This window comes from Corvus brachyrhynchos, unplaced genomic scaffold (assembly GCF_000691975.1).
Source record: "Corvus brachyrhynchos isolate BGI_N302 unplaced genomic scaffold, ASM69197v1 scaffold514, whole genome shotgun sequence".
NCBI classification, from domain to species: domain Eukaryota; kingdom Metazoa; phylum Chordata; class Aves; order Passeriformes; family Corvidae; genus Corvus; species Corvus brachyrhynchos.
This window is the reverse complement of record NW_008238319.1, coordinates 2,766,317-2,777,840: the sequence shown is the minus strand read 5'-3', so window position 1 is coordinate 2,777,840 and position 11,524 is coordinate 2,766,317. Positions and strand designations below refer to the sequence as shown.

The following is an 11,524-nucleotide window of genomic DNA, read 5'->3' as shown; positions in this document are numbered from 1 at the left end:
GGGGAGGGGAAAAGGCTTTGTGCTGCACTTTAATATAAAATGAAACAATTTCCTTCAAACCTTAGAAATATTTAAGAAAAATAGAGCCCAACCCTCGTGTGTTTAAACCAAGCACTGAGGTGGGGGGTGGAAATCAACACAGAAAGCAAAGTGCTGAGCAAATGAAAAAAGAGAAGTGGAAGGACAACTGGAGCTCTAATGTATAATGACCTATCAACACATGCTGTAATGCACACAAAATTTCAGGGAAGGAGGAAATCACATCTGCAGGGAATATGGGCAGCTATTGTTTGAAGCACAGGGTGATGTTGCACAACCCTTTGCGGGCCTGATCCCGCTGCCACACGACCACAAATGCAGCATTTTCTCCTCAGCAGCCCTGAGCAGCAACAACTGGACACTCAAAATAGCAGCCACTAATTTCAGCAGCCTGCTCAGGATGAGCAGCTGAATATTATATCCAGTTAATAAAAGAATTTAACTAGGTACCAGTAAAATATTCTCACTGAAAATGATACAGTTTCTGAATCGAAAAAAAAAAGATGCCAGGAGAGATGTTAACAACCCCAACTAAAGGAACAGCATCACACAGTTGTAAAAACATTCAGGTATTTCCATAGTAGCTTCTCTTAAGTATCCATATTTTATTTTTTATATGTTCTTCCCTAACCAGGATGCTGATAGGACAAGAGGAAAAAGCCCCAAGCTGGGCTCAGGTTGGCTATCAGGAAAAATTTCTTCACTGAGTGGGTAAGAATTGGATCAGGCTTCCCCAGGGCAGTGTTAGAGTCACCATCCCTGGAAGTGTTCAAGAAATGACTGGACGTGGCACTGGGTGCTGTGATTTAATTGATATGGTGGTGTCCAGAGGTTGGACTCAATGACCTTGGGGGTATTTTCCAGCCTAAAGGATTCCATGATTCTATAAAAAGTGTTGGCATCAGCACAGGCATCTTTTAAACAGGAAAAAAGCAACAACATTTCTGAAATGACGCCACCGGGAAATCCTGGTCTTGGTCTTCTAGAGCTGGAGTTGGAGAAGGGGAAGAGAAAAACTGATCTGCCCAGTAAATGATTGGTTCTCTCCAGACACAAACCAGTTAACTTGCACTTAGGGAACCTCAAATTCTTTAAGTATAATTTAATTACAGGTCTAAATTTAAAATTGGGGTCTGCCTCCGATTAACTTGAACTTTCCTTGGAAGCACCTAAATCATGAGCTGTCCTTGAAAAAGCACATCCCAAGTGTTTTCAAGTAGAATCTGGTTAGAGCTAAGCAATCTTTCTTATTTTTTCCTCAGTAAATGGAATTTTCTCGCTGCTGCTGAGCAGTTCTGTGTGTTTGTGCCATCAGACAGCGTGAATTATCTCAGATATTTTGCTCCTGCTCTGCACATTGTATGGCATAGTCGGCCCTCAATGAGAAAGTCATTAGCTTAATAATCATTCCTGACAGATTCCAAGTGAGAGATTCCAACAGACACTGCAGTGGGGTAAATAAAGGGACAGTTTTATCTCCAAGATGGGAGAGAAAGCTGCACTAAGTGATGAGTGTGCTTTCCCAGGGACTAATTGTTAGGCAGGAGTATTTACAGTTAAAGGATTGGGGAACGGGGCCATCATTGCCAGGCAATTATCTGTACGCAAATAACTTTAATCCCTTGGCATTTTTATAGCCACTCCATTATTTATTTTACCATCTATTCTATTGCAATACCATTCCCCTGTTACAAGTACGTACTTTTTTTTAACTTCATATACGATTAAAATAAAACAGAGGAACACTTTGAAACGAGTTGAAGAACAATAGATCCTATTTAGCCATCAAACACAGCAGTATTTAACTTTTGTGCTTTTGATCAATATTTATGTGACAAGCTATTCATTACTCTTCTCCTCTAGCAGCGAAGCCGTTGTTCTTCCCACAGCCTGATGTGCACTTCTGTGTATTTAATTTATAAATTTCGATGGAGAAGTAGTATCCAAAGGAGGGGGGGGAAGTGCTGATACAGCACGTGGATCTTTCTACCAAGCCACAAATCTTTTCTAGGGTTCATCTTAAACTGAAAGTAATTCTGGGAAACAAATTAACGATATAAATCACATTATCATTACTCACAGAAAGATACTCGGTTGTAACTCTCTCAGAGAGTTCCAGTGAGTAGCTAAAAGGCCTCTCTCTATATGGAGAATGCCTGTTTCTAATTAAATGATCTAAAAATAGAGTTGCACATACATCTAGGACCAAGCCATCTGTGTTATCTCTCCAAGATAAGCCATTCTACACCCACTCTGATATCCCTTTCATCACCACACAGATTCAGAACTGGGACTGGCCCTTCTTTCCTATTTAGGAAAGGGACAAAGGAAAAGCAAGAAAAATTTTAATCCAGACAAGCTTATTTTGAAAGTCAGAGCCCTTGTTTTGAAATATCTTTTCACACCTACTTGTGTCAATCAGCAATGTGATCCAAAGCCATGTCCTGCAAGCAGTGGCAGTAGTCAAGCAGGATTTCTCCACGAAACACTTTCCCAATCCAGCAAGGAAAGCTGTTTCTAATTGGCTCTCTGGGCTTTTTTGCATTGTTTTTGTGCAGTGGTTTTTGCTTGGGTTTTATCCTCCTCCCCCCCTCTTTTTTTTTAAACTATTTAGAAACTTTACTTTTTTCCCTCCTCATTCACATAATCCAAAGAACAATATAAAAAGTGAGGTGGAATCAAACTGGACCTGAGTTAAAAGGTTGGGTAAGAGACTGCCACGGTATCTTTGGTGATAATAAACAACAAGCTGTCTCCATACTTCAAGAAGGAGACAAAAACCAGCCTTTTCTCCTAAAAGCAGCTTCCTATAGTGTTCACAAATGTCTGAGGGGAAAAAAGGAGGAAAGCTTATCAGGGCCTGTCAAGAGGGGGAAACAATCTCTGCTTACTCAGAGCCAGTGGCAGATTCTTCCCTTGTTAGGCAAAGGGAAAAGCAGAGTGTGAAGGGAGAATCACCCCTCATTCCCAATCCAGCACAGGAGATGGAATTTGGGGGTCTCCCATGGGATAATTAAGTCCAGATAATGCCTCAGGCTGCAGCCAGCACAGCAATATTATTTCCACTGGTCCTTAAAGTTCTTGCTGTCCGACTGTATTTACTCAAACAAACCTTTGTTGTGCTTGCCCCTCCCTCAGTTGTTTTTTGCTGTTGCATGATAGAATCTCAAGCAATGAAATTATTATTATTTCACTTTAAACTTTCATTTCCGCCATCAGAAAGAAGAATGCACCTCTGCAGGAAAAAGGTATTCATTTCAACCAAAGACCTTATCCATTTCTTAAATTAAATAAGCAACAATTTTAAGTATCTGGCAACAACAACATAAAAACACTCCTATGACCCATAGGAGGAAAGTGCATTGAATTCTCCCTACAGCCTTTAAATTGTTACACACCTCAGAATAAAAGAGTAGGAAAAATGAGGACTAACCTTTGAATAAATGCCATTTACTGGTCTCCACTGTTCTCCATTCAAAAGGAAGGGAATTGTTATCTCATAATCTTTGGACTGGTCCTTTGACATCTGCAGCCTCAGGGACTCCACATTCTCACCTAAGGACAGGGAGAAGCATTTCAGGTTAGCTGGGAAGAGCATCTGACAAGGTGACCCTTGTTATTTAAGGGACTTGGCAGCATATTTGAAAAGGAAATAACTCAGGAAAAGGATTAAACATTAAACCACTGTGGGCTGGTAATGTCAGTGTCCAAATCTACACAAATTTCAGAGAGGGCTGGGGTTCAGGGAGGAAGGTTGGAGGGGGATTAGATGGCAGCAGCAGAAGACAAAGACTGCACATTAAGAGATATCAGAATGCAAGGATATCACCACGGAGGATGCACATTCTCATTCCTGTGTGAAAAAAAGGGCCTGGAAGAGAATACAAACCCTCACTGAGGTAACACTCTACTCCTACACAGGCAGATGACTTCAATTCATACCACCAGGTCAAAAAGCTGTTTGCATGCAGCATTTATCAAGCATTTTTCCTCTCCCTGAACATATTAATGGCATTGTGCCTGTCAAGGCAGAGCCCTGAAACCAATATCACAGGACAAGAGCTGGAGAAACAATTGAGAACAAATCAAAGAGAAGATAGGGATGGCCTCCATGTGCCACAGGACAGCCAAAACACTGGTGGGGTTTGCCACACTCTCTGTGCTCACCTAATGCTCTCTGAGGATCAAGAGTTACATTCTGAGCAGAATTACCCCCATTTATTCACTGTTAGAATTAGCTTTAAAAACATCTGTGCTGTCATTATGGTTAAGCCAACGTGAGCAGAAGAGAAGTCTGGTATTTTCCAACATTCTTTTTAAAAGATGACACCTTGTCTAAAACACACCAAAAAAACCCCTCACAAGAGAAAAAGATGAAATATATTGGAGAGAAGAAAGTTGTTTGTTATACAGAGTTCTTACACCCCTGTAATGCAGCCCAAGTGACAGAGGGCTGGGAGGACACGGTGTCAGTCCTTAGAAGAGATGATCCAAACCTGGCCCACGATTTGGTTCTCCCCTGGGGAGGCACATGAGACACCAACTCATCAGCCTGGGAGGGTCTAGACAGAACATCCAACCCTTTATTCTCATTATCAGGCAGGAAGCTCCCTGCTCAGGACAGGAATTTATGAAGCATATCTCAGCAAAATGAGAAAAGTTTGGCTCCAGCCCTGCTCTCCCTTTCTCCTTGGCTCACTAGAGCAATCTCAATCACACAAATTAAATGACTCAGGCCCTTCTATTATTCTGTAGGATTTGCATTCTGAAAGTGTCATGAGATCTAAGCTTTCAGAATGCCTTGGAGGATCCTTATCCTCCCGTGGATGCATTGTCTGCATGGCTTCCACGTAGTCTGACACCATGGAGCTGCCATGGCGATATCAGGGAACATCAAAGTCTCCCTGATACTCCTCCACGTGCCTTTCCTGATAATTCTGCAAAGCATGAACTTCACAGCATTACCCAAAACAGAGGAAAAAAGGGAGGGATCAGCATTTGTGCACAGATGTGTTATTCCCTGAACAGACAGCCTGGGCTGGAAGTGCACCAGCTATAAAAATACAATGGGAAAAGGGAAGAAAATCCACACAAAGTATGGTGCAATTTTGCCACTCCTCTTCCATCCCAATGAAGTGATGCTCGTGGTGCATAACAAAGTAAGGCTACAATGAGCAAATTTAATCTTCCACACGTGCTTATTTATCTGCTGAAAACGCTCGTTGTGCACAAGTGTTGATAGTTTGGAGACAGACATCAAGACAGGTTTATAGGCAGCAGTTATATCTTTATTGGAAAAGATAATTTATTTGGGGGGAAACAAAGCAGACAAGCTTCAGAGTTTGCAAACTCTTCTGAAGCCACGGCATTTATAAAACACGAGATCGATTTCTGTCTAGTTGCTTTCCTTGAGCCAGATACTTGGCTGCTTATCTGAATGTTTTTATTTAAATTATTGGGTGTGATAAAAATCACAGCTTCCTGCAGAAGGCAGAGGAAGCACCACAGCCCAATTTTGGGCCTCATTCTGGAGAGAATTTGGGCACATGCTCTGTGCACTTGCTTAACTCCCAGCTGCCCTCAGTGTGATATAAGCACAGCACGGTGTCTTTTGTGTATCAAATAATGTTTTTCTCACAAAATTTCATTCTATTTATGGACTGAAAGACTGCAAAATAAAGAAATCTGTATAGCTGATAAATAAACTCTAGCCCAGTCTTTAAATGAAAATAAAGTATGGGGAAGATCAATAGGTAAATCCTTTAAATAGGTTTCTGCAGCCTGACTGCAAAGCTTTGAAGAACATGGGGCAGAAAATAAGGGATAACAGCTAAGGAAAGGCAACCCCCAGTAATCCATCCCAATGGGAAAGATCTGAAAGGCCACAGAGCAACGGGACACAGATAAGGGGGGAGGAAGATCCTAAATGAGGAGGGAAAAAACCCACAAAAATTGTAAGGCGAGAGTCAGGCAAAAAAAAAAAAGCGGGAATAGCGCAGGAAACTTTGTAAAAAATGGGATTAAACCAGGTGGGTACAAAGGTGAGACAGTTCCTGGCAACCTTGGAGAGCTTTCGGCCCACACAGCCCTCACCTCAGCTGGAATCACCAAGGAATTTATCCCAGTGAGGGATACTTCACCCAGTCCCTTGCACAACATCTGAACAAAACACATCCCCAGCTTTCTTCTGTTGGTTTTGGGACAGCCATCTCTGAGCACAGACCCAGCCCTCCCAAAGAGCATCCAGGAGAGGAGGACAGTGGGACGGGCCCGAACATCTGCGCTAAGGAAGGGTTTCCATCACCCCAAACACATCCCTGAGCTCCCAGAGCTGCAGTTCCTCATGCACACAGACATGCTGGTATTTCCTCTCTGCCACTCTTCCTCTCCTTTCCCCATTTTCAGGAGGATTTCTTTGAAGCTGAACCATTAAAGTTGTTTGTGTTACATTAATAATGAGGCCTCTTCTCTACAGGGACTCTTGGTACTACAGCAATATAAATGGTGTAATAATTGAAATCAGAGAATCAAAATTTCAGTAATGTGTCATGAGAGGAGAAGAAAATCAGGCCATATGCAATACCAGAAAGTTATATTAGAGCCAGGTTTCCTATCTTTTGTGTCACATGCACCTACTTACTCACCTACTTATTTTCCATTTCAGTGAAATTCTGTCCAGCTCTTCCTGACGCAAGCTCGTCTCCCACGTTTTCCCATGAAAACCTTCACAGTTGTGTCTATCTGTTTTCTATTTTCAGCCTGCACTGAAGGTAATGCTTTTGATCCACAAGCAGCCCACAAGCTGATGCAGCGCCCTTTATTCTTTTTTTTCCCCCCAGTAATATAAAAGCGTCTCTGTACAAATAGTGAGATGAGTAGATGTTACCTGTCAGTGACTTTTGTGTGGCTTAAATATTTTTCATCTGCCACGTACTTCTACAACTTTTCTGCTTTGCACAGTGTCATACAAGGGCTTGTCGGCAAGGAAGTTGAGAATGGTTTTCATCTTTTTGCTTTGTGTTTCAGTTCCTCCAAGCTCTGTGCAAAATAAACTCCAAGCATGTGATGTGACATCTTTGCTTAGTGGCTGCTGCCTCCTGAAGAAGCCCAGACACACGCCGGATTTGCATTTACTTTAAATTAATAAGCTTTTAGTGAGGCAGGGCAATTCATTTGTCCTCGTGATAAACAAAGAGGTGAATGCTCCCAATGCTGAGTAGCTCTGGATAAAATGGGATGAAGTGGAAGGAAAATGGAGTAAGTCCCACTAAATGCACACCCCAACCCTCTGCCAGTGCTGGTTGTGTTCCCCCTAGCATGGAGCAGGACAGGAGTCAGACCTGGGCTGGTTTATAAACAACATCCATCTCTCCCACACAGATTTACAGAAAAGTCAGCTCTGATGCTGAGCTTCCTTCCCATCGTGGGTGGGCCCTTCTTGTCCCACACGGTAACGTGGTTACACAGAATAACCTGGTTCAGAGAATCCCAGAATGGTTTGGGTGGAAGGACCTCAAAGCCCATCCAGTGCCACCATGGCAGGGACACCTTCCACTGTCCCAGGCTGCTCCAAGCCCCAGTGTCCAGCCTGGCCTCGGATCCAGGGGCAGCCACAGCTTCTCTGGGCAACTTCTGTCCCAGGGTCTCAGCACCCTCATAGCCAAGAATTCTTTCCCAATATCCCATCTAAATCTCCCCTCCTTTAGCTTAAAGCCATTCTCCCTCATCCTGTCCCTCCATCCCTTGTCCCCAGTCCCTCTCCAGCTCTCCTGGAGCCCCTTTAGGCCCTGCAAGGGGCTCTGAGCTCTCCCTGGAGCCTTCTCTTCTCCAGGATGAACAGCCCCAGCTCTCCCAGCCTGTCCTCATAGGAGAGAGGCTCCAGCATTCCATCAGTGATGAGGTGCTCAAGGACTTTCACAGCCCCAGAACCCCATGAAAGCCCAACTGGGGTCAATGACCCTGGACATGGTGATGCTGTGGGATGTCCATTTCCATCCCAGACTGCAGCTCTGCCCCCAACCGCACTGTCCCCAAACACCCCTCATGTCACCCCCTGCACTTACTGCTGAGCTATGAAAGATACAGAAGTGAGGGAATAAAAAAGGCTACATTAAATTAAATTAAATTATCTTTGTGTTACCGTTCCTACTGCAAACAGACTCAAAACTCTAACTCACAGCCTGTCCTCATTTTCCTCTGCAACAAAACACCCAAAATACTGGATTAATCTTTGGATTGAAAAGAATAGTGGAACAGAGTAATCTTTCTGCAAACTGAAATCAGCAAGGGCAGTGCTCTGTGCCCCAGGCAATGCCCTGGAAGTCAGGAAGGACATCCTTTATCCATTTCCCTCCTCATTTTCTTCAGCTTCCTCAGTGTAGTGCACAGTTTGTGGCATCCATGACGTGGATGGGTCATTCCTGGCTATGGAGGAAGGGATTTACACCTGGCTGCATCCAGCACTCACTCAGCCATTGGCAACGGGTTTGGGGCCAGTTCCTGAGGTACCCCCAGAGCATCCACTGCTGGCTGGGGGCCCATCAGATGGAAAAGAGCTTTATCCCCCCATCAGGGGCTTTTCTCTCATTTGGGATGATTCCTCTGTCACCTCCAAACTCAAAATAGAACGTTTTCATCCAAAATTCCCATGCTCACACACTGAGAGGAGAGGACCAAGTCTTGTCCTTCAAGATGGAGGTGAACTTAGGAACTTTAAGAAGGGGTGGAACAAGGTAAGAATTGGAAGCTGCCCACAGCGAGGCAAGGGAAGGGTTTTACTAAGCATCAGTAAGAAAATGTGTCAGGATCAGTCTGTATTTTTATCAGCAACCTTTCCTCAAGTGTCCTCCTGAAATCCAGTGCTCAGAGTTAGGATACAACTGCACAGAGAAGGACAGGAATATTACAAAGAACCCAATAATTTGCAACCCAGAGCAAGGGGCTGAAACCCAGGAGGGCTGTACCCTTAGGGACCAGTAAGATTTCTGCTCTAACCATTCCTCTTCAAAGCAGGAGACACCAGGATGACCCACACATGGTGGTCAGGATAACGTTGATAATGCTGCATCAAAAGAGGTATTTCCAGGGAATATCAGAGATCCAAGTTACTCCTGAGAGCTGGTGAGAGAAGCACATCTGGAATGCTGGGGGCATTTCTCCTCGCCTGCACTCACAAAAGATGAATTGAGCTTGGAGCTGGTGGATTGGAAAGGCTGCCAGGGAGAGCAGGGAACTGGAAAGACTGAATTACAAGAAGGGAGCTAAAAGAATTATTTTACATAATCTAGAAAACCAAAGATGACAGGACCCATGATGGTCCCTTAAGCTTTCTGTGACTCTTGGTATTTATCTTGCCAGAGCTGATATCTTTATGGATGGCAGGACTATGAAGTGCCTATACATAAAGTGAGACAGGATTCCAATATAGAATTGGAGAGAGGATCTCATCCAACTCTTGTCCATCAAGGAAAAAAAAAAAAAGAAAAAGAAAAATCAGCTTGCTTTAAAGGAAATTGTCAACATTAGGGATCAGATTATATAATGCCAAAAAAAAAGTGTCAACTATCCAACTACGTGGCCGAGGCCCGGGGATGTGTGATTCCAGTCCTCTATTTCACCCCATCTTAGAGGAAAAGCCAAAACATTACCCAAGTTAAACATTATCCAGGCACAGATCTTGCTGAAACCACCTTCTACAATGGTGCCTGTTCTGCCTGAGACAGGAGAAACAAATGGGTACTTAATAAAATCCCAGAAGGGTTTGGGTGGGAAAGGACCATAAATTAGCTCATCCCATTCCATCCCTGCCACGAGCAGGGACACCTTCCACTGTCCCAGGCTGCTCCAAGCCCTGTCCAACCTGGCCTTGGACACTGCCAGGGATGGGAATCCACAACCTCCCTGGGCACTAATATTAAAAAAAATGCAAAATATAATTATATCTGATACTAAATGTGAAAATGCTGCAAAATAAACAAGTACAAGATTTCCAGTGCATAATGGTTAAACAAAGCAAACCCTGTGACTTGCATGGGGTCAAAGAAGCAACAGCTTAAACTTCACATCAACCACCAGCTGAGGACACAGACACCCTCTCAAAAGAAAGGACAAAAATCACCACACTGATAAGGTGCTTCCCATTATCCCACTTTCAGCACTTCCACAGCTTCACAAAAGGCAGCACAGCACCAGACTCTGCCCTCCTTTATTTATAAGCACAAAAGCCTGGGCAAGATTTGCCTGTGCATAAGTAAAACTCTTATCTCTTGCAGTAAAGTTTTCATTAGTTCAAAATCATGAATTATTTTCCCAGCTAACCTTTGCTCCTCTAAGAAGTACAGCAATTCTTTCTACAAAACCCAGGAAAATTAGTCCTTTCATGGCCTGCTTGGAAAATGTAATTAAAAAAAAGGTAAAACTAAATACAAAGTTTTGCTTGTTTTCTCCCTTCTCCCAAATTCCCAAACCCAAGACCTCAGGCATTTAAGCACAAGTAACCCTTGGAAAGCAACTAATTCCATGCATCCTATTGAGCTTGGATCTTGTCCTTTTTTCACACTGCAAAATTACTACTTGGGTACAAAAAGTTTTCAAACATGAAAAGTCAGCATTGGTCCTTGATGAGCCCAAGGAGAGGCAGCAGCAAGATGACTTCACGCATTTCTGAATTTAATTTTCTGTTCTTTTGGCTTCTAATGGAAAAAGATCTTGTCTCTAACTTGTTGGGTCTGTAAAGATGAGGCTCTGCAGCATCGCCACTGATCCACACCAGGCAGCTCCAGGATGAGAAATGGAGGGTTGAGATTCCCTGATCCCCGTTAACTGAATGGCATTAAAAACATGGCTTTTAATATTTTGGGTTTATAATTCTCAGATCTACCTCCTGTCATCACTTGCTCGTGCACAGTTCCTCCTTTCCTAAATCTGATTCTGCTGATGAAACAATCAGTGGCAGGGAACAGCCCTCTCATCCCTCCCCCATGAAATCCCATAAACTCCCTGGAATATGTCATGTGTTCACTGCTTTAATGTGGACATGGCAGGGAAAGCTGAAATTTGAAGGTGACTCTTTGCTCTCCTCCACCAAACTCTCTGTGGTCCGTGTCACTGCCCCAGCAGCTGAACAAACTGATGACAAAGAGAAAGACAAAAAATAGAGAAGGGGGGAGGGAGGGGCAAAAAAAGAAAAACTAAAATGTTCCTTGTGGAACATACCCCCTAAGCAGTTGGATCATCTTAATCTTCAAGCTTCTGTAATACAACTGTTGGAAGGCTCCAAGTCTGAGCACAATAAAGTGCTTTATTCAGGGAACCATATGACTCCATCAGTCATTCAAGCACATGTTTGGCACAGATTGAAAGTGAAAAGCATAGCTAAGGCAAATATTTCAAAACTGAACTTGTCTTCCTAACACACATGGTTTATATATTGGTGTAATATCTATATAACTTTTCAGTTCTCATCTAGAGTAATGTCATGGCTGAA

General features: G+C 43.3%; 1 protein-coding gene across 1 annotated transcript in view; it reads right to left on the bottom strand.

Annotated features, from left to right (window-relative positions):
• The window catches only part of ADAM12 (ADAM metallopeptidase domain 12), a 155,576-nt gene extending 151,970 nt beyond the window's left edge, over positions 1-3,606 (bottom strand). The window contains exon 1 of the mRNA XM_017733869.1: positions 3,473-3,606. Coding sequence (XP_017589358.1) covers positions 3,473-3,565 — 93 coding nt within the window. The 5' untranslated portion in view covers positions 3,566-3,606. The remainder of the gene's footprint in view (positions 1-3,472) is intronic.
• Positions 3,607-11,524: the final 7,918 nt, after the last annotated feature.